At 36.1% G+C, this 24112-nt stretch overlaps 1 protein-coding gene across 1 annotated transcript in view; it reads left to right on the plus strand.

Moving 5' to 3' along the window:
• GABBR2 (gamma-aminobutyric acid type B receptor subunit 2) overlaps positions 1–24112 on the plus strand; it is a 457140-nt gene that overhangs the window by 203275 nt on the left and 229753 nt on the right. Inside the window, exons 4-7 of the mRNA XM_030971306.1 lie at positions 11598–11699; positions 16873–16938; positions 22254–22445; positions 23543–23779. Coding sequence (XP_030827166.1) covers positions 11598–11699; positions 16873–16938; positions 22254–22445; positions 23543–23779 — 597 coding nt within the window. The remainder of the gene's footprint in view (positions 1–11597; positions 11700–16872; positions 16939–22253; positions 22446–23542; positions 23780–24112) is intronic.

Here is a 24112-nt window from a genome sequence, read left to right on the forward strand (position 1 = left end):
AACAATTGAAATCTCAGTGGAGGAAGTATGTGAATCAAACTGAGACGCTCAAGTACAGTAAATTATCACCACCATATGGTGTCCTTCGGAGGATTCTGGAGTAAATAAAGTGTGAAATAACAGTCATACGCCATTGCAGGAAATGTTGCTGCAAGGTTTTCTTCAATTTGAAAAAAGATATTAATATAGTTACTGAATTTTCTTTAATCTTGGAGAACCAAGGGATAATCCTCAAATTCCAAAATAAAGTTTAATCATTTAGTAATTCTAGAAAATTGGATGAAAATGCTCTAATAGCAACAGTACTTTTTATTGTTTTCCCTGAATTTAACTTTGTTTAAAAAGTGAATTTAATTCACTTAGCACATGCGCATTGATTACATTAACTGGAATGGGTTAACTGAGCTATTAACTACCTTGCTTATCAAAATTTGAACTTTCCAAAGAGGAATGTGATTATGGATTCTATCCATTTTCAACTTGTTTAGGTTTTTTAACAGGGCTGGTTGCTCTCCAAAGCCTTTAGCAGAGGACAATAATGTCTCTCATGATGAATTTGGGAAAATCACTGATGTAGTAGATGATAGTGCCATTATCAGTTTTTAGGGAAGAGAGCGGGGAAGCAGAGAGATTAGAAGGAGAAATAGTAGTTTAGTCTGTAACTTTCTTCTCCCCAGGTGATATGAGGTACTGTAGCTCCCCTTTTGCCAGAGAGGGTCATTTAAACATCCATTATTTTTTATGTTGCAAACTTTTAGCAACATTCTGTCACACTCTCTGAAGAGGCTTTGAACTTCAGCTTGCTGCTGCATATAAGAGACAGGGTCAACTTTATGTGCTTCCTAGAAATCACAGCTGGCTATTGTGCCAAGTACATGTCACCTTTTCAAAATAAACTTAAGTAGTTGAAATTGTATGCCTTGTCTTTTATTAGTTTTGATTTTCAGTCTTTACTTTTAGGTTTATCCTTTGTTCCTGAACTCATGGGTAATCCAAATGCAACTTAAATTTTAGATACCATTAATTTTGAATGTGAGCCACTTCATATGCATTTCTGACATTTTCCAGGATCACTTTTTTTTTTTTCCCTTTGTTTTTTGTTTGGAAACAGAACAGTAAAATCAAGACATTTCTTCAGGAAACATTTACTGATGGGTAGACTCAACCAGGGTTTCCTACAACAATTAAGACCAAAGCCATCATACAGCTCCTTCAGGACTGCTGCTTTCTCCTACAGGTGTAGCGTATAACCACTTTGTAAGAGGTTTACTGCACTGAGTAATGAATTTCCCAAACAGAAAAATATTAGTTGTCTTTTAGTTGTCTTTGGCCATTTGAACCTTCTTGCAGCATCCAATGACAATAACATTGAACTTATTATCACTTTGTAGAGTATGCTAAACATTATCAGAATGTTTAGCTCGCTCTACAAAGTCATGTAAGATATGTAGATCTGAATGTAGTGACAGCTAAGTTAACAGATTTGAAAATCAGTTGGGATTTACTGATGGAATTTACAGAAGACCTTTCTGTAAATGAAAGCATGATTGGTATTTGGGGATGATCTTTTCCCAAAAGTTATGTAGCCTTTCAGCTAGCCTGTGAGATAGTATGTCTATTTTTTTGAAACATGAAGTACTTCAAGGAGATCCAAAGGGAAGGATGTTGCTCCCATTGTGAAGACTGCCACAACTAAGATTGTGAATTTCAGCCTTCCTGTGACTTGTGGGCTTGAAATCAGGGAGAAAAGAGATTTTTCCTGTAACACTGACAGTATCTTAGTTATTCAAGGTTTCATAACACCACAGTTTCTCCAGTACAGGTGGGTGAGTGCAGACTCTTGATGCCGACTATTATAGCCAAATTCACAATCTTTCTTTGGATCTGCGTTGCTGATGATTTTCTGCATACCACAGACAGAGAATGCAAAAAAAAAATTTAAAAATTGTGCTTCACAAATACTTGTGAAACTAGTTTGGTATTCTGAATTATAAATAAATATAAATTATTAATAAAGCTTATATGGTGTCTTTACAGCGAGGCAATGCTGAAGCATTTTGACAGAACAATCAGATCAGCAGAACTCACATGTGCAGAAGGTGGCCATTTGTGTTTATAAACCCATTGTTTCCTCAGACAATAATACCGGTGATCGAGGAATGATATTTGTGACCATCTGAAGCAGCAAAAAATTAATAAGTGAGCAATTGTTTCCTCTTCAAAGACTCTAAAAATTATTTTGGAAAAAAAAACCCAGTAGTATGAAATTTCAATACATAAAACTAAAAAATGCGTTAGTACTTTAGTGTCATGTATCTTCAGCTTATCTTCTGACTTTGATTTCCAAATGGATTAAAGTTACAGTCCTTAGTACAATGTGGTACAAAATTTCAGTCTTAAGAAAACAGAGAAGAATGGCTCAATTTAATATACATGTGCGAGTGAAAAAAGTTCTTTGAATGTAAATGATACATGGGGGAGAGAAAGAGGAGTATTTATTTTTAAAATCTCCTTATTGCTTCTCTCTGCCCAGTAATATCACTCCAGTTAGTATCCAATTTAATTCTCTAATGTAGCAGAACCTCTCTGAGTCAGAAGAGATAGAAAGTAACTTCTCACATGTTTTTCCAGAAAGAAGAAAAATGGGGCTGAACCATGGTTCATATGGTAATATTTTCTTGTTTATTTATAATAGCATTATCATTGTAATGTGGTGACCTTGGATCCCTGAAATGGTGTCTCTTTTCTTCTTTTCATCTGAAAGAAGAAATAGAGACTTATGATGTTTAAGCTGCAGGGTTTTTTTACAAAGTTGATCTAAACAAAGGTGTTTGGAGCAGTGGAAAATAAGTTAATGAAAAGCTTTATTAAACTGTTCTCAAATTTTAAGCAAACCTATCCCTGTACTCCTAAAAAGCCTAAAGCCCTAATACCCTAGTGTGTTGCCAGGAGGGCAAGTATTCCCATTGTTCAGACATAGAACAGAATTAAATCTGAGCTTGATGTTGCTGACCTTTCCACATTTAGGAAGTCTGAGGAATATGGATTACTATTTTGGAGGACTATTGAAATAATGTGATAATTCCTTGTGATCTCTATCCTCAGAGGTTCTATAATCGCCCTTTCATCAAAATGTCATCCTGTTTTTATATTAGGTAAATGTTGCTTCCTTTTTTAGTTTTCCGCTGAGGTTTGTATTCATAGTTTTCAGTTAAAAACAAGACTTACTCCTGGATGCCGAGGTTTTTATAAATGTTGGCATAGCCCCCTCAGTCTGATGCAATTAAACCATTAGCGAGGAGCTGTAGCTTTGGAGCAATGATTGAGTGCATGGCAAAACTTCCAACTTGGTCCAGGTTTTCTGAAAGAAAAAAATCCCAATACATAAGGACTTTAAAGTTTTTTGCAAACCCGTGGTTTGAACAAACCTCCTCTGCCAGCCAAGAGGTGGAATAAGATCCTGTGCATTCTCCCTCAGCCATTGGATGGACAGATTGAGGAGTGATGCAGAAAGGCAGCTCACTCCTCTGACCTTGCCCTGAGAACCTTTTATTAAGGTAAGGGATCTTTGGGGCTTCTAAGTTTCAGTGGATAGCAGTGCTACTGGAACACCATTTTGAGACAGGGTTAGATTTTAGACCTGGAATTCAGCTAGAGTTCAGCTGTCTGTATCTGAGAGTCATCTAGCTCCATTTATAGTTAATGGAGAAAGAAGAGAAGTTCTTCCAGGGTGCAATTCATCTCACCTGTTTTAGACATCTATTTATTGATGAGATGACTCATTCCTTGGAAATGCTCATTTATCTTAACTTTAGCAATATGCATGTTACACCCTTCCTAGTTAGTGTTGGAATAAAAAAATATTTTATCTGTCATGGATTAAGAGACTTCAAATGTATAAATGGTAGGTTGCTTTCATTCTGACTAATGAAGGAGGATTTTACATAAGGTGCTTCTTTATGTAATTATAAATCAAAGCTCTTTTATCACTGATAACATTTTCTTAAGCAATATTTAATTATCATTCATGTTTGTTTGAATTATCCCTCTCAATGAATTCTATTCAGAATTTTTTTAGTAAACAGGCTCTTCCTGAGTGTAATAAATGTGTTTGAAATGTTTATGTATGTAAGGATTATTAACTACTATACATTGTCCACCTCTAATAATATAGGCAGATCTGAGTCCCTAATTTTTGGTTTTTAGTTGAACAGTCTCTGCTACATGTGGACTATTACAGAAGTGGGTTTGAGGGTGGTGGTACAGTGTGTCCTTCAAAAGATATTAATTATCTTTTACTAAGCTTTGATTTATTCTTTAGTCCTGTGGTACCATGAGACTTTCCATCTTGTTCTATTCTTATTTCTTAGGCTAGACTAAATTCACCAATGTAAAGTAGCCTTAATATGTATTCTATGGGGTTTAAATTTATTTTAATTTTTAAAAAAATTCTTTAAATATTTTTTTCTCTAAACTCATATATAAACCCTGTGAAATTTAATTTCCCCGAAAAAGATGCAGGTGTACTCTATATTCTTCATTTGATGTTCTGAATGCACTTCACACATAATAATAGAGAGTGCCTTTACTTGTCTGCCTCCACATTCCCTCTAAGAAAAAATATTGAATATTTCAACGCTCCCAGTTACCTGAATGCTTGCACCAACTTCACTAGTCCTGTTGCATTCCCTTGCTGTAATAAACAAGCATTTCTAAAGTCTCACTTAATTACTTGCACTTCTGGCATTGGTTTATGAATTATTAAATAATCTATTCTCAATATGGCCCCTATTTACTTTCATAATACCTGACATGAAAATTACTGTTGTATAATATTGCAGCCTCCAGACCCTTTAATTTTGTTCTGTTTTCTCTACGAGTCACATCTGATAAACTTGTTGAAGGATGGTCATCCTATTTCCCTGGAAGCCATCAGAAATCACATTATCCTCAGTTTTGTAGATGGTATCTTACAGTAAAGGAACCAGAAGTATATTTTGGTGTATTTTCTTTTTCAGTTTTGTTCCTTGGTGCTCCTTAACTCCTCATGTGAACAGATGTTATTTCTTATAGACTACATCATTACTTTCAATCCTTACCTACTCTGTTAGAGATCCTTTCTGGCTTGGCAATGAATTATGTATTTTTTTACTGTAAGGAATGTACCATTCCTTTCCTCTCTCTGCTGTACTACCTAGTAGTGTTTTAATTTGTCTTAGTTAGTGAAGAGTTTGTTTTTTCGGACTGCTCAAAGTCCTGCTGAACATTGTGTGCATGTTCTTAACACGCCTGTAGATTGAGTGGAACTTAACCTTTTCATACTTTGTCATAGTGCAGATCCTTGAAGTTTTTTCCTAACTAAATTTTTATTTCACTGTAATATGCTGGTTTCTTCAAATACATCACTGATCCACATCTTGATAAGATGAATTGATTTTTTTATCCATTGGAGAGAAATCACCCTCTAACTTCGACTGTCTGTAGGTCACCCTAAAGCCCCCTAATTAACTTCCCCCCTACCAAAAGAACCCTACATGCCCATCAATTCTTCTTACACACAACTGGTAGGTTTAACATCAGAGTTCCTGATTATCTTTAACTTCTGTGACCAAACAACACAAGAAAGGTAAAGTAAGGAAATTTCTTTCTTCCTTTATAGAATTTGTGAGGAAATTAGAGCATTTTGTAGGTGACTTCATAGAGGTTTATTTTTAAATAGGTATGATCTGTTTGATAGTCACACATATGTAGGTTTTATGTGAAACCATATTTACCATACTGCCATTCCAGGCAGAAAGGAGGATAGTTACCATTTTTACTGGAATGTGTAATTATAGTACAAATACAACAAAAATATCACTAGCAGTGTTATTATTACTCCAGTGTGAAACACATGGTTGCTTCTTGTAGGCAAGACTAATATTGATTGCATTAGATTTCAGGTCAGACCCAGCTACTAACATCCTACTTCAATGAAAAAAGTAATATTTTTGTGAAAACCTGTACTGTGGCAGTTTGCCCAAATAAAAATCCAATATTCTGGGGTTCCTTCTTCCCTTCCTGTCACAATGTTATGGAAACCATAAACATGGTACTTTTATAAAATACCTGATTTCTTTTGAACAGAAAAGGAAATCCAATGCAGTTCTTATTTTGTTTCTCTTTTACATAATAAAACATATTTCGTTTTTTAATTTTCCTCTAAATGAAACTCTTTCCTACTAGCCAAATTAATATTTTACTGTTTCCTCTTGGTGTGTTTTTGCTTCGTCTTTTATTTTTGCACTGTCTCTCTGCTTCAAATAAGGTTCTACCACCTGTTTCATTTTTGTAGTCCCAAATTATGTATATATCAATGAAAGGAGTATCTCTGCAGTTTGTATTTCTTGGATGTAAGTTTTCACTTAATGCTTCTAAGCCTCTAAATGTGAGTAATATGTTCCATTGGAATGGAAATAGGGATAATTATGTTTGCTTGTAACACATTGCATAGTGAGACCTCTATCTAATCCCAAAAATTGTAATCTGTCCTATGCAATTACTCACAATTTACATTTTGTCCATGTAACGAGGAAACTTTTTCTTATCGTTCAAGCATTTGTTTTGTACACATATATTTATATGTCTGTACTGAAACTCCTAGTAGTATAACATTTTGTAGAGAACTGTATATTCTGGACAACAGGAAATCTTGGTAAAATATCTGACTGTGTAATCCATCTGGTCTGACCAGTTCTCATTTGTTAGGCATCTCTTATGATCAACATCTGGTGGGATTAGACTGTCCTGAATGACAAGGATTTAGCCTGCTGTACTTACATGCAGCTTTAGTGAACCAAAAGGTCATTGAAAATATCTGTTAAAAGCAAAGTAGTATGATTAATCTGAAAATCATTAAATTAATTTTGTAACTGGCAGAGTTAGGATTAACTGAGTGAACTGTGCCTTTAAATGTATAATTTGAAACAGTTTGAAATGTTGGTCAGTGGAGACCCCTAAACCCAAACTAGCATAACTAGATTGATAGTTCATCAGCAGTATCACCTTTCTTTACTGTTTTCCTCAGAAAAAACAGATAAAACTGGCTTGCAAAAAAATGAAATATTGTGGTCAAATGGATGCTAACTATTTACTACAGGTCACAAGGTGCTTGCACTCATAATGTCTCTGAAGTGAGCAATCTCATCTCACCTGAAATAAAATCACTTTATGTACAACTTTTGTATCCTTGTGAGGGACAAGGTCATTTATGTATTTTATGCAGAGACTCATCACACAGAGTTCATGTAGGAAGTAAAAAGCAGCCAAAATTCAGTGTCAGGGCTCTGAGAGCACCAAAAGGTCTTTCTGCCCCTGAATAGCCCTCCAGGGCTGCACTCCCCCCACTCTTTCCCCATCTCTGACCCCATTTCTGCTCAACTCAGTGCCATCAGTCCATGCCCCCATGGTGCTGTGGGTTGCTGGTTTCTCATTCTCTCCATCACAGCTATGGCTGGCAGGGACCCTGTAAGCTTGTCCCCAGTCCTGTCATTTTGCTGTGGACCTGCCCAGCAGCCATGGGTTCTGCCTGACCCTGGTTACTTTGACCACACCTGCTCCAGACTTGAGGATCAACTTCTCGTCTTTACACGGGACCTGCCTTATTACCATGGGCTCGCATGGAGGTGTCACCTCCTGGCTGAAGGTGGCTGCTCTCTCCAAGACTGTCCTGCTCGCCTTGTTCGGTTTCTGGCTGGTGAGATCCCTGGTCCAGGGGCTTTGAACTTGTGCTCCACTTCCTTAGGCTGCCAGACCATGATGCTCCCCAACATTTTCTTCCTTTTCTTAAAGCTACACCTATTTTTTTTCTGGTACAGACCAAGAGTATGTTGAAATTTTATTTCTTCTAGACTCACCATTTTTTACATCCCAGTTATTTTTTCTATCTACTCTCTCAGTTTGATAGAGATTACAGAAATTAAAATTTCTGCCTTTGCAGTGCAAGTTCATTATTCCTCAAAATCCCTGTATTTCTTCTTTCACAGGTGCAGGGTGAGGGACTTTGTTGTTCACCTCTCAAACATCACTAAATTTGATACAAGAGCTATGAGGTAGGCAAGTATTGCTGCCATCCACTTCACAAGAAATTGTACAGCCTGACTTGGTAGCAAACTTTAAAACCTTTATTTCAGTCATGGGAGCTGAATCAAAGGGCAGCTCTGGCAGAATGAGAGAGAAAAATCTATCTCTTGCATCCCATCTTCACTTTTGCTTAAAGCAAAAGGGCCATCCTTTTCTTCCTGCAAAAGCATCCCTTACAAACCCTTAATTTTTTGGAACTTTCCCCTGAGTAAACATATTTGTACCCTCGTAATTTTTGCAGTTGACCACACTGATTAAATATGTAGTATGGTGAAATACTGCTTTCATCTAGTTTTGTAGGCAGAACAATGCAAAAGTGTCTTTCAGTGGTTTGTGAAAATGTTCAGGTTTATCAATGACCAGGGCTGGTAGTTCTTGTTTTGGGAAAATGAAATATTGCTGTCTTTAAAGTATGTAAAGTTGATAAAAACAGGCATAGAGCTACAGCCTTCATTAAATTGTTAACAAGAGTCTAAAATCCTATGGAATTACACTGCTTCTGTGTTTTAGTTGGTGCAAAATTTCCTTAGCAACTGTGGATCCCCATAAAAAATTAATGCAGTTTTGTTACCACTTTCTTACAGCAGTTTCTGAAAGTGGAAATTATCCTATTTACACAACAAAACCCAGAAGCACAGTAGTTTACAGTTCTCCTTACTTGAGGTTGGTGGAATGAAACAATTGCTGCTGAGTGCTGAAACTGCTTGTACTAAAACTGCTGGTGATACTTTCCAGGACTGCAAGCATCTGCTAAAACAAAACATGCAGCATTTTGTATCCTCAGTTTCACAAATTTCATCCAAAATAGGAATGTTTGCATCAGGACTGGCAGCTCTAGAAATGGAGGTGACTGTCTTTGGACCTAAATCCAAATAAGAAGATTCTGTAGTTAAATTTATCTGAAAGAAGTCAAGAACTTCTGTAGAAAGAAAACTGCAAGTTTCCGTTCCATGATCTATTTGGAGTATTTATAAGGGAAGAAAAGAACCCTGGGTTGGTGGGAAAAAAAGTATGGAAATAGGAAGTAAAAAGTGGAAAATATGGTAAAAATACTCCCAGAGCAGGGACACAAGATGATATGTGTCAGACATAGGTCAGAGCATTGAAAGGGAAACATCATTTTTAGAAAAACCTTGTAAATTCTTACAAAGCTGCTAACTTGTAAATTCTGCAAAGCTGCTATATTGTTTGGATAATGGGAAAAAATTCTTTTGGCAAAATCTCCACAAGAGATGCATCTGGAAAACGGCAAATACCTGCTTGAAGCAGTAAAGGGAAAAGGTTTTTAACTTCTTTGGCACAAAATCTAGTAAGGTGTGTCTTTTGGGAGATTAATCAGTAGATAAATGAAAAGCCTAGGAGCTCTGAAAGCCACAGATACATTGCTTCTAGCAGATGAGCCAGGGGAGATGTCAAAGAAATTTCTCAATGGCTGAATTTAAATAAGCACTGCTCAAAAATAACCCCAAACATACGCAATTTAATTCCTCAAGTGCAAAGTTCTGATGGGATGGAATCCCAACAAGTCAGTAGACAGCCTGAAGTATAATTTTTAGAATCATCAGCCTTGTGCCCACCACTGAAGCCTATCCATAAGTATTAATAATATTTAATGTGTGGTTTTTGTCACTGTTCTTACATTAATAATGGTCTAATTTCACTAGACAGTATTTGGTAAATCAGCTGTTTTCTGCTCGGTTGAACTGAGTAATGTTAATCTAGTCTTTCTTTGATTAAAAGACCGATTTAGAATTGGTCAGAAAATATCAGAAAAGCAAGTCTGAAACTAAAAAAATTGTTTCCATACAGGAGAAAGTAAGACAAGTATTGGGTAGAAGCGTATGACAAGTTGTATTCCTTTGGAAAGTACATTGATGCTAAGTAAGGGAAATGCTGATTTTTCTCAGTAGCAAATGATAGTTCTAGTATTTTCTTACACTAGGTGGAAGGATTTTGGACATTGGCGAAACTATGATGAAGAGAGGTTTGTTTTCTTTTGTTATCACTGATTTTTTTCCTTTTTTAAATTTTTCTTTGTATCAAGAAAAACCTCTGTGGTGAGGAGCAGTTAATGACATCACTGGAAAATAACAATAATTCAGTTTTACTAGCATAGAAGCAGAAGTCACTACTGATCACTTTCTATGAACACATTTTAACAGAATGAGTTTAAAAACTGGTAACATCACAAAAGGATAAAGGATGTAGCAAATCTTGGTGGGCTGACCATTCTGACTTGCTTCTCTGAGATAAAACAATTTTTAATAAAAAGTTACTTATATGTCCATTTGTTCTAATCATTGTAAAAGGTTATAAAGTAAAAAAAATGTGTCTTAGTAATTTTAAAGCATGACTAAAGGGGATAAGATGACATAAAGGCCATGAAAGAAGTAATTAAGGCAGCTGCTGAAATGATGATTGTCAGGAAATGACCCATAGAGAGGGTCATCAGAAAGTATCTGCATATGATACACAGACTTCTAAATTCTCCTGTTTAATACCACGTATCTTCCATCCTCTTTTTTCTGTGTTTGCATGTGGGATATCTGTTTTACACTGATTTGCTTCTCCTATTTCTGCTATTACAAACAAATTAAATAGACAATCACTGCAATTGATGTGATCATAATTCTATTAGCTTAAAATTGGTGTGCCACTCTCTTCATTTCAGTCAGTAATCATGTTGCAGACTAAAATTATTTTTGCTTATCTATTAGGAATAGTAATGTGAAACTGGTTTTGCACTTGTGTGGCTGGAGGAAAACCAGCAGCAATTAAGACAGAAAACCTTGAAGTAGTTATTTGGCAAAAAAACGTAATCGGAAAGCTAGATTACTTTGAACGTTGTCTGGCTTCTTTGTGCTATTAGGCAGCTCAGAGGGGACAGTCTTGCCACTATTAAACAGGTGAAAAAATCTGCTAGTACCTAGTGGCATGTGCCACCTTCAAGCCCCATGGTGTGATGAGTGGTCTAAGAGAGGGGTAGGCCACCGAGGAGCTCATTATGCCTTATCAGCCCCTAAGTTATGTAAGCTAAGCTTTGCTGATTCATGCTAGGACCAGCTGAAATAAGTACTTGAGAATGTGTAAGAGTTCCCTTGATGAGCCTTTTCCCTTTATACTGTCTCATGCATCACTTTGGCAACGACAAAGTTTTTGGTCCTAACAGCCCTGGAAACACAGAAGAATTGTCCACCCCATGACACAAAGTGGGAGCCCAGTTTGTGGGGGCTGTGTGTGAACTTTTTTTTGTCACTCATAGTAAAGTCCTTTACATGGTGCAGCCATTGATAGCAGATTGTGGTCGTAAGGGAATAGCACCTTGATCACATTTTAGGCGAAATGGAAAAACCTGTGTGGGTGAATATATCATTGTCAAGATCATTGCTTGTCATTACAGGTATAAATGCAGTCCATCTGCTTCCTTCTCACTGGCTCTCGGTTCACTAGTTTGCCTTTTTCTCAACTTGTGACAGGTGAGGAATAATCTGACTGGCGTCCTTGATGGCAAAGACATCGAGATCTCAGATACTGAGAGTTTTTCCGATGATCCCTGCACAAGTGTAAAGAAGCTTAAGGTATGTGTTACTGTTTGATGAAAAAGAGAAAGTGGTAATGATTTTTCTTCTATGAAGAGGAGTAAGGAAATGAAATTTGTATTAGAATGATGTATTACTACATTCCATTGCATAATAATATCAAAAAATGTCATTTTGAGGGCCTAGTCCTTCTTAAGTTAATGAAGGTCTATGTATATAGTAAATATTTTTAATAGTTCCCGATAGTAATACTAAACAAAGGAAGTTGTTGCTGGCTTAATATTTGCAGTTAAAGCCCCAATCATATTTGATGTATACATACGGTGTGTACACGTGTATATAAAAAAAGTAAAAAACTTTAAAAAACTTTTGTGGTTTGGAACCAGAACCCTTTGAAGGTAAATGATCATGTAGAAAGAATATTGAGCCTCTTTCCATTAGCTTCATTACACATTTTAAATTTAATTCTTTGCTAACATCATCTGCATGATTTCAAATGAATCATAAGGAAAAAAGAAGAAAAAAAATTTGGTAGCAGAATAATTTCCCATCCTTTTCTTATTATATTGATTTATTAGACTTCTGGCATCTCATAAAATTAAAACTATATTTTAGCATTACCATGCAGCACAACCAGCAATAAACTAGACACAGGAGAGATGAATATTAAACTGCACAGGAACATGAAGAAAATGATTGAACAGCAGGAGAAAGCACTTTTAAATGACGAAGATCAAATTGTTTCTGGCATCAAGTGCATATGACACACAATCAAAGCCACAATTCTGCAAATGCTTGAATATGTGTAAAACAGGTTACAAAAAACCTTAATAAACTAAATTATATTTTTAAAAATGACATTAAATCAATATTGACCTGTGTAAGACTAGACCACTACTGAAGCTGGAAAGGTTCTGGAGCATGATAAACTAAGTGGGCTTTATTGTTTTCACAATCTAGAGACATAAGCCTGAATGTTTAAAGTATTAATAAGTAAAGTTTATGTTTGTGGAAAGCCATTTGTGTCTGTCCAGTCTAAGCCAGTTTGCTTTTTCTGTCTGGAAACCTGTCTGGGTTGAAGAGACTCCAGTAGGTGTTACAGCAAAGTCCATATTTTTGACTAGGAATGGTGTAATAACAACAAAAACAAAGCATATTAAGCATGCATTTTTAGGCTGGAAGTCAGAAGAAGTAATGTAATTCTAGCTGTCCTCTGCATCAACTACACGCTGGATTGTTTTGCTGGGGATTCGAGATGACTGAACTAACAGTGTATTTGTTATCTCTTGATTTCTTCTTCAAAACAAATTAGTAAAAGAATAAATAAGCAATTATCCAGAAAATTGCTTGCTCTTGACAGAAACAAAGGTTAGTTGTCGTTAGGTACATGTTTGACACAGAATTTAGCTAAACAATTCTAATAATGTTCATTCCTTTCTTCAGCATGTAAACCTCATATCTAAGGTAAACTGGTATCTGCTTACCTGAAATACATTTTATCTTCACAAACACATTTAAATTAATGAAATATATGATTATGGAACAGAAAATAGTGAAATCTGGCAGGATTTGAAGAAATATACCTTTATATTTTGTATTTCTCTCGGTAACAGCTTAGCTTCTACTGAATTGACTGCACAGTTAAAAGGTAGATTTAAGCTTAAGGATATCTTTAAAACTCATTTTTGTGTTCAGAGAAAGGGATGGATTCGTACATCCATGCAAATGCTTCAAAATTCTAAGCATGCACAGACAAATTGCAAGAGCAATAATACTTCTGCTTCCAACTTTTTCGTGTCTTGCTTGTAGGACAAAAGAATTACCATCATGTTATGATGGTGGGAGTTGTTGTCTTCTGGTTCACTTTCCCCATCAGTGATTCCATAGCTAAGGTCAGAGGCTTATCTCTAGCTCTTCAAGTGGACATCCAAGCATTTAAAAGGCAGAACACACGGCTACCTATTTTGTCAAAGTTACCCAGAATTTTGTAGATTTATTGATAACCTCTTGACTGTCAGATATGTGGTAGAGAATAAGACAGAGTATCTGAGATATTCAATTTAGGTATCTCATAAAGAGCCTGCCAAGACATTGACTTTTCCTGGCAGATGAGATATTGTAGCAATCCTTCTCTGAAAAGCTGCATAATACAACATTGTGCTGTTATTCATTAGAAATGAGGCAGATTAAAATCTGATCAAAGAAGGGAAGCTCTGAAGGCTGAAAAAAAATAGCTGCCTATTTCAGGATAATATGCATCACTCAAAAACTCTGAAAAGGCTAAAGGGTGTCTCGTGTCTGAGGCTGTTAGAAATGGCAGTGAGGGAGACAAGTTGTTCTACATCCCTCAGCAGAGCATCTTAGGTGTGTTGATCCTCACTCTCTTCAGGGTTTATAATACTTAGCTCCTGGTGCTACCAAGGCACTTTTTAATTATTAGCCAAATAATATCCTCACCTATGTGAAAGAAAGATAGAAAATAGAAAAAGAGTTATTCTTTTTTGAGGCTGTGCTACAGTCTTAATTTATAAAACATGTTTTTACGCGGGGTTTGCCACAACTGTGGGTAAATGAAATGTAACTGTTCTTCATTTTCTTGTTTGAACTTCAGTCCATATGGGAACATATGTATTTCTTACTGAGGGGCAAAGCTTAAATGCTGATATTGCTACTGTAATCTCTGGGAAGAGTAAATATGACAGCTCACCATCTGGTAAACAGTCTAAACATTGGTCTTTTTACGTAAGTGCATTTTTGGGAGTTGCCTTCCCCCTGGGATGTTTTTAATCATCTTGTAGATCACCTGCCTAATTCCATGAATTAAAACCTCTTCTGCCAAATATGTTTTAGCTCCATGCAAGCAATTTACAGCTCTCTGAATAAGAGACTTGACACTTGCTGGATCCAGTGGGTGATTTCTTTGATCCCTATGAGGAAGTTCCACTGCGTTAACTTGCATCATTCTGCAAGGGTTTGAGTAAAGGAGTAGTATATCCTTGCAAGGAAATCATGCTGGTTTGTAGTGAGTTAACATTATGAATGAAGGGGTAAAGAAGTTATTCCCAGCAGGCATCTGATGTAACTCTTTGCATGAGTCTGTAATGGGGACTTTGACCCATGAGCACTGACATGAACCCAGCTCTGATACACTTTGGTGCAGACTTCATTGTCCATGCAGATAAAACCTCTGCCAGGACTTGAGCTATGTGCAGTTGCACGAATTTGAAGCTTCAGTGTCTCTTATGTGAGATGGAGTCAGCAGACCCAAGCCTGGCATCCAATAGATCCAGGCTGATTTGCAATATTGAATGCAATTCTTTGAGAAAAAAAATTGGGGAGAATGTGGAAGGGAATGCAAAAAGTGGAGTTCAGGAGGAAGAGGCTGTCTGAGGAGTGTGTGCACAGAGGAAGGTGCTATGCATGAAAGAGGAAGAGCTCTTGTCCAGACTTTCCTAAATTAGCTCCTAAATTATATGTGTTCTGACACAAAATTAATGATTACATACTAAATTATGTGATAACCAGGTGGAAGCAATGTCTTAAGGTGTGAAACCACACACCACAGGCGCTATGATTTCAGTCTGAATGTTGTCACACAGCCAGCGGGCAGCATTGCTGCATGTGCACTCTGGGATTATTATTTATGAAGCCACACTGTGTACATATTTTGATTGTTTGTTTGCTCTTTTAATTGGATCTCATCATGCTATAAAATGGAAAGGAATTTCTTCAATTTTAAGTCTAATTATTAGATGCTGTGCCATTTATTTTTAATCAAACTCTGCTACTCTTTTTTTCAAATATTAAGTTTGCATTTTTATGTTCAGAGCAGTCAAGTGACTCAGAGCTGAGGTTCCAAGAATAACTAAATTATTTTTAAAATGTGAAAAAAAGAAATAGTAGATGAGGTGAGATTTTTTGTGCATAATTCCTAAATCTATTTATTGTCCTTACAAAAACTGTAATAATGTTGCTGTAATTTGTATAATTTGTTTGTTTAGTTTCATGTAACCTTGTTAGATTTGTTTATAAAGAATCTAATCCACTTGAAAAAGATTTAGATTACTTTATCAGTCTGCAGCTAAATATAAAAATGAAGAGAAGCAGGCTTACTGAAAATGCACAGGTTCAGAATGAGCAAAGCACGTTACGTTATTTCTGATTTAAACCATGCTAAGAGTGATACTGTTTTCATGCATTTAATTACAGAGGCATTCTAATATCTTACTGCACTGTCCATCATAATTTTTTCTGCTGAACAAGAAATAAACAGTGAAATTATCTGAGCTAAAAATCTTTGACAAATTGATTTAATTAAAGCTGAAATGTTTTTTGCCAGTGAAAATCATGCTGAAACATATGTTTCTTTTTTCCTTGGAGAGGGAAAGAGTTATTAGTAATTCTAAGCAGGTCTTACATGAAAGAAATGAAAAATTTGATTTGCTCAAGCTTTTGCAGAGAACTCTGCCGTTGTGTGAAAGAAAAAGTAATGTGAAGCCATAAAAGTGTGTTTTATGGATATTAGAAGTAATTTTTCATGTTAGGGAGAGGTTAGTCCTGTTCCTGGAGAAATATTTTCCTGCATGTGTTCCTATATTTAGGAAGACTCTCTTAATATGTTTCTAAGTATGAAAGTAAAATTGTCTTTGGACTTCAGTCATAGGTTCTTAAACTATGATGATTTTTTATAATGTGTGGAGGTGGGAGGCAGTAGAGAGGGAGTTGACAATGGGTTGTAGTGACTGTGGAGAAGATGTTGTATGTGTAAAACCTTTAAAAATTACTAAAGCAGGTGTAATATCAAGGCATTGAATCTCAAAAATCTCATTTCTTAATTTTACAGTTTTATTTCATGCAGACAGTGATAAGTTTATGTCTTCAACTAGTTCTAATACACAAAATTGTAGAAGAAATATTGCAAATAACCAAAAGAATATTTGATATTTTAGTGTTATTGAACACTAATATTTGACTGTAGTATCAGTTTTACTCTCATCACTACCATAGACTAATAATTTTCTAAGCCTCAGCTTTTTTTTTTCTTATGCAGTTCTTCAAGTTCTTGGACTTAGAGAAGATGAAATAGTTCTGTATTAATTCTGTCTGCAGCTGTAATCTGTGCTAACTCCCTGCATGATCTGAATGGCCAATTGAAGTGGTATCTGGAAGCTGTGACTGTGTTTAACTGCCCTGTATTTTATTCCATCTGCAGGGCAATGACGTTCGGATAATCCTTGGCCAGTTTAATGAGGAAATGGCTGTGAAAGTTTTCTGCTGTGTAAGTAAATACATTTAATTGCATATCAGAATAAAGAATGTGCTGCGTTTGATGAAAAAGCAACTTGAGTTAAATATTTCTTCATGGAGTTCAGCTCTGTGAAGGTTTATATCCTAAAGAGAGGTTACACTTCTGTAGTTCCATTTCTCTTTCAATAAAATACTTTGTCTTCAGTGAAATTTAGGCATAGACTGCATGGTTAGCTTCTTCTTATTACTTTCCTGTAGTGGAATTTAGTGCTAAATCATACTTGAGCATTGCTTTTCACATCAGATCCAGGGAAATACTTGCAAATGTTGCAGCAGATAGAGCGAGAACTACAAGATTTCAGTCTTGTCCAAGAACTGTGTTCTGGCGATAATGTCTGCGTGTATGGGTTTGGCGTGTTTTGCTTTTAAAGGATAAGAAATTCAAGCCAGTTCCTATACATCCTAACTCAGCAACACTAATAATTTCTGCCACTGAAGATGTTGCTAATTGTATAGTTGTCTTTCCCATCTGACTGCTGTACATTTTACATGTATTACAGGAAAGCAAATATTAGTTGGTTAAAAAAAAAGGTTTTTTAACCATAGCAGTAAGACTAACAAATATAAAATTCCCTATCCTCACCATTTGTTTATGTGAATGTGCTGCAAACTTACCCACTGCTGTTGCCATTAAAAGTAGCAGGATTAAAGTGTGGATCTATACTTGTACCAACCTGAAAAAAATCCAAAAGAGAAAGATTTTAGTGGCCTAAGTATTGAGTTCCTAGTCTAAATAGTTAGATTAATCACAGAACACAGTAAATATAATGGAAAAGCAATAAAGACAGTATCTAAATTTCCAAGGGTTTTTTTTTAGCGTTCACTTAATGAGACAGTTACCTATCCTTGAAAAGAAAGCAAAGGCAGAAGTTCAAAATCTGACTGCTACATGTGTCTCAGATGCATTTTGGCTCTTCCTCAGCAGCTGTCCCAGCTGGTAGCAAAATTTGGAAAGGAGATTGTAGAATATATTTGGAAGGAACAAAATATGTTTTTATCCAAAAGGAAATGGAAAGCATTATTTTATTTTTCATTCTTCTCATCTCTTATAGGTCTTTATTTAGACATCTTTTTGTACTGCCATTTAAATTGGATTGACAGAGATAATCTCCTATTTTTTCATTCCTGGAAGAAAGAATGGTACTTCTGCAGCCCAGATCCTCGTCAGATCTCTTGGGGTTTGGCTGCATTTCCCCAGAAGAGGGGTCCTGGTCAGAATTATCTTCCAATCCAACATTAGCAAGAGATTGTCTTCATTTCTCGTTGCATTTCTCTAGAATTCTCTTCCAAATCCATGTTCAGTGAGGCCACTGAAGAAATTCTTAGAATTCCTTAGAGGGGCAGGCTGTCCTTTAGTCTGCATCACTGTCAAATGAAGGGTTCCAGGGAGAGGATGTCTCTGTCACACGAGTGCTGGCCATGGTTTCTGTGGCCACAGTTTGGTGTGAGCGTGGGAAATGTGCGTAACTCTCAGCAGTTTAAAGCGTGATGGCTGCTTCTAAAGTACATTAGTGTCAAAAATAATAAGGTGGATTTTCTGGAGCCTGGAGAAATCTGAAATATCATGTATTTAGGCTTGTTTAAATGTATTTATGTGAGAGTTTCAGCAGGAGACTAAATGCAGGAGAGGGCAGTTCAAAGTAGGTCATTTATATATTAATGCACTACAATATGTCAGAAAGCTTGTTATTATTCATAAAATATATTTTTGACTCATGCAGTCCTACAGATATATGTCTAAGAGCACAATAATTTAGATTTCACAAGTTCTTTAACTCCTCTTTTCCAGGTGTATCTCCCAACAGGTTTCACTTGTGATTCCTTGTTATTTTCTGCAAGGTTACTGATGTCAGTCAGAAAAAGGCTTTGAGTTTGTTAAAGGAAGATGCTTTTTCACTAATGCAAGATTTATTCTTTTTTCATGATTGTGGTTTTCACCCAAATATTATTTGGTAATGACTTATGCAGGTGGTAAAACCTTTAAAGTTTGCTTCACTTTTCTGCCTGGATTCAAGTTATATTCTGTGAGGTTTCCTCAGGACATCCATAGGAGTTTATATTTGATCATGGAATCATTTAGGTTGTAAAAGACCTTTAAGATGATCAAGTCCAGCCATTAATCCAGCACTGCCAAGTCCACCACTAAGTAATGTCCCTAAGTGCCTCATCTGCACATCTTTTGAAAGCCTCCTGTGATGGTGACTCAACCTCTTCCCTGGTCCCTGATAATCCTTTCAGTGAAGAAGTCTTTCTTAATATTGAATCTAAATCACCTCTTTTGCAACTTCAGATCATTTCCTCTTTTCCTGTTCCTTGTTATTTGGAAGAAGAGATCAACACCCGCACCCACACCAAAAAATTGGACTAAAAGATAGTATAATTCAGTAGCAAGCAAGTTTAAAAACAGGACAAGACTGGTTCAAGCCAAAGTGAATGTTGGCAGGTATTTCCTACAAAGATTTAAATAAGTTTAGCTGTTCATTTATCACCAGTGTCAAAAACAGTGAGCAATTTTAGTTCTATGGGAAATCTTACCTTTATAATTCATTTTCACCTCTGTGGGATGGATGTGATGTTTTCTTGGAATAGAAATGAGAACCTTTTGGTCAAAACTTAATACTTGAACAGTCAACAAATTGCCAATAATTGTTTGCTACGCGTCTATTGCATGAATCTCTTTGTTGTAAGTAAGCATTTATTTATGGATTCAAACAAGAATGAAATACTTTAAAAGAAAAATTCAGTTTCACAAGGGCAAAAAATGTCCATGACAGTTTCCTGGCTGCTTGACAGCAGCTCAGGGCTTTGCATTCTACATAGGGCATGGGAGAAATATTAAGGAAAATGTATGACTACTTTATGCTGTTCTGGTGGTACAAAGCATGTGCAGACTTTCTTCAGCTTGCTCGTTTGCCAAAAAATCCTCCCCTTAGAAACTGAACCTTGTAAGTATTGGTCTATGTGCACTCAAACAGTTCAAGAAAGATCTGTGTGTTTTAAGCATCAAAATCATCTCCATTTAGCAGAATCAACAGGGAGAAAATGGTGGCGAAAAAAGCATTATTTTGCAATAAGTCTTCTGGGACACAAACACTGAAATGTCTGAATACTGTCAGCTGTGCTGTCAGTAGAAAAATGACTGCATGATCATGGTGCTGAGCCTCAGAGGATCTGATTTTCTTCCTACTTTTGCCTTCCCCAGACTACCCTTCAAGCCCTGTCATTCCACCATGTCTCAAAGGAAGAGCTGACAGCTCTTAAAGTGTTTGTTTTGCCTTTTGTTAAACCAGATTGTTGCAGAAGTGTGAAAGTGTAACCAGTCTTTCAGGCAACCATGTTGGGAATGATCCCTTGTTTCCAGGATGAAATTTCTGGCTATTTTGAAACTTTCAATTTTCAGCTCATTTTCCAGGGCATTCACAGATTATGCAGGAAACAGTACAAGTGCTTATGCAAACAGAAAATTTCCAGCAGCTCTAATTTCAGAATAGCTCACAGCCAATACTTTCTGGCAACACACAATTTGATACTTTAATCGCTATAGAGCAGGGGAAGCTACGTAAGACTGTCCTTCCCTAAAAGCACTATTCTCTGTCAGTTTGCATCCTCATGGTTCCAAAACTGTTGGAGAAAAACCACTGAGTGACTGAAAGGTCTTGAATGACCTAACTGTATAATGCAAACTCTTTTAGAAGGGTGTACTGCAGGATGGAATTGCTATTTCCCTCGCAGGTGGCCCTGGAATTCAGCGTCTCCATAGCCGTGCAGGAGTGCAGATGGGTAGGAGGACAGAAGCAGATATGTTTCTGGAAGGGCGGAATTAAGAAGCAAGAGGAAAGACAAACTGTTTATGTGGATTGTGGAATAAGTAATATATGAGATGCAAGACGCCAGGTTTCAGACAGGACTTTCAAGCAGCATTGTATACAAAGGCATGAAATTTGATTTTGTCTGAACAAAAGCTTCTGCAACCAGGGGCCAAATAAATCTGCTTTGTGCACAATGCTGTTATGAACTGAGCTGGCACCATTATAATAGACTTCACAGATTTAAATCCCATTTTTAATTTGGGTATTAACATATTTAGGAGGTTTTCCTATTTCATATATTCTGTTATTGATCTTTATTTCTCTGATAGGCTTTTTGTATTATCTTTGGGATACTTTTCAAAACAGTTATTTCAGAATGACTAATATGTCTTGTTTGCATTCTTATCGTTTCCTCCTTCCATAATATTTTTTTGTGAAAAAGAAGCAGTTTTCCTGTTAAGAACTCTAAGCTTGCACTATGTATTTCTAAAAATTAGAATTTTTATCTTAGGCCTTCTATCTCAAGTATTGCTTATATTAGAAGCCAAAGAAGCATGAAACATGCAGTTTTGAAATGGATTCTGACTGAAATGTCAAAAGAAAAATATCTAGTTGCAAGACAGTGCTCAAAACATCTGAGATAAAATTTGCAAATTTTATCCTAAAACACTCTTCCCAATCAAAGAGAATATTTGAGAATACATCAGCTTTTAGGTGCAACAGCATATGTGCCTGACTAAGAAAGTGTTTCTGTTTCCTGTTATATGTATCTACTAAGTATTGAAAGGAGCTAACTATAATCTCAGTATCTTGGATTACAGTTGGCTGTATTCAGTATTACAAAAATATAGAATTTCGTATGAAGAAAGATCTTGCTGAGAAAAAAAAAATCATTAAGATTTTGCTCTATCAATTCACTATTCACTCATGCTCCTCAGAAGGAACTGCTAATTTAATGTTACTGTGGTCTGATTTTAGCAGTCACCTAATTCATATTTGCCACATGTAATTCGATGGCGCCTATGATCCAAGTTTTCTTGTTAATCTAGTCCTTAGATTGATTTAAGGGCGATAATTACTTAATTTAAATGTGGTAGCATGGTAGTTCTGTCACTCATGTAATAGTTCTGTTATAAAGAACTTTCAGTGGAAAGCTGTGCCTTCTGTTTGTGTTGTTCTTTAACTCCCTCAGTTCTAGAACACAGTTTCATTTTTCTGTTTTTTAGGAAATGATCCCTTGAAAGAAAAACAGGGTTTAGTAAATTCTCATTTCCTGAATTCTAAAGTCGGGAGTCTTAAAAAAAAAAAGTCTTCATTATTAGCAAATAATTATTTTAAACTGTTTAAAATAGTTGTGTACTCCACTTACACCATCATGTCATTAATAATGAAAAAAAATTAACCAAAAGCAATTGGTTTTATGTTCAATACCTCTATTACGAATTCCATTACATTTTCTGTTTTTCTTTTTTTGCAGGCTTATGATGAAGAAATGTACGGCAGCAAATATCAGTGGATTATTCCAGGGTGGTATGAAAATCTTTGGTGGGAAGCCTGGATTAATTCTTCACAGTGTCTCAGCAAAAATCTTCTTGCAGCCATGGAAGGTTATATTGGAGTGGATTTTGAGCCTCTTAGCTCAAAAACGAATAAGACTATATCAGGAAGGGTTAGTACTTTTCTTCCATCTGTTTTACTGTGCTATCAATTGTCTCACTGCTGGGTTGGCACAGTAAAGCACCAAGGAAGGAGGTGAAGCTAAAGGGTTCTTCTACCAAGTGACCTGGAAGTCATCACAGTTAGTTTCACTTCTTTCCCCTAGTTAGCAATTTTAAAATATTTCAAAAGCAAATCTGATTCTTTACAGGGTAAAATCTGCCCTCTTTCCCCTGTCTGAACATTATGTACATTAAAGATTGAAGTACAGTCTTTAGTGTCATGTGCTGTGTCACTTCAAGTTAAATAGTTAAGCACAGAAACAGAAAACTCTTATATTTAAACCTATTCTGCAAATGGCCAATTTGAATGGTGATTTGTGTGTCTCAGAACTAGGGGCCAGGAGGTGAGGCTTCTTTTAAGTATAAAAATATATGATGTTTCCATAAAGCACATAAAATTTTATCACAGAACAAATCCATGCAAACTCTGACCAATGAATAAACATGCCTGATTTTGCTGCTATTCATCTTTTTTTTCCATCTGCCTTTCATGCCTTGCTGAGTGAGCATGAAAGGCAACTTTACTGAAGGGTAGCTCCCCACATGATGGCACACCATCCAGAACATAGTGAACTTGTAAAATACAGACAAATTGCCACTCAAAATTTCATACTGAGCAGAAAGTTGCTCAAGTAAAGTTATTTGATTTGTGTTATCCTGTAAAGTGTAATCAGACCACTAATTTGCAGGGATAGAGACTTATTCCCTGTTCCATTATTATGGCTCACCAGTGTGCAGTTTTGGTTGAACAGGAGCCTTTTGTATAAAAGTAAAATAAAGCAAGTTGTCATTTATACAGTGAGGCAGTACAACTGCTTTCAGTATCCCTGTCTCCTAGTTCTGCTTCCCAATCTCACCAGCAGTTTTTAAACCAAGCAATACATGTTTCTTGAATTTTATTTTCTTTCATAATTTTTATTTTGGAGGGCTTTTCTGTATTAGTTATGCACATCTCTAAATTGAAGGGTGCAGCTTAAGGTGTTGGTTTAGATTCAACTCTATAAAAGGTTAAGTATTGAGGTAAAACTGAATTTTATCTCCTCTGTAGACTCCACAGCAGTATGAAAAGGAATACAACGCTAGACGTGGTGATGGGCAATCCAGCAAATTTCATGGTTATGCCTATGATGGAATATGGGTGATTGCCAGGACTCTACAGAGGGCAATGAATTACCTGAATTCCACCAACAAGCACCAAAAAATTGAAGATTTTAACTACTCAAATCAAAAACTCGGCAACATTTTTCTGAATGCTATGAATGAAACCAGGTTCTTTGGAGTAACGGTAAGTCTTCATCAGATAATTGTGGGATGCAGGAGGCTTGTGATTTTGTGTCAGTAATTGAAACAAGTATTAAATATTAAGTACGCTTGAAAAAGAAACAGAGTTGTTTATTTCTTCTATTTCAGAGCTTCCAGTTCCACTTTATATTAAAAATTAATGCTTGACAGTCTTGCTCATTACCTGTCTTCAGATGCCAAGGGATGATACTGTACAATTCCTCAGTTACCAGACTTTTAAGCATGAATGTCATCTGAATTAACAAATCAGAGTGGTCTCAAGGGAACCACAAGTTTTGCAAGCTGCAGTGACCCTTTGTGCGAATTTTTTTAGCAT

Source organism: Camarhynchus parvulus, chromosome 2 (assembly GCF_901933205.1).
Source record: "Camarhynchus parvulus chromosome 2, STF_HiC, whole genome shotgun sequence".
In the NCBI taxonomy this organism is placed as follows: domain Eukaryota; kingdom Metazoa; phylum Chordata; class Aves; order Passeriformes; family Thraupidae; genus Camarhynchus; species Camarhynchus parvulus.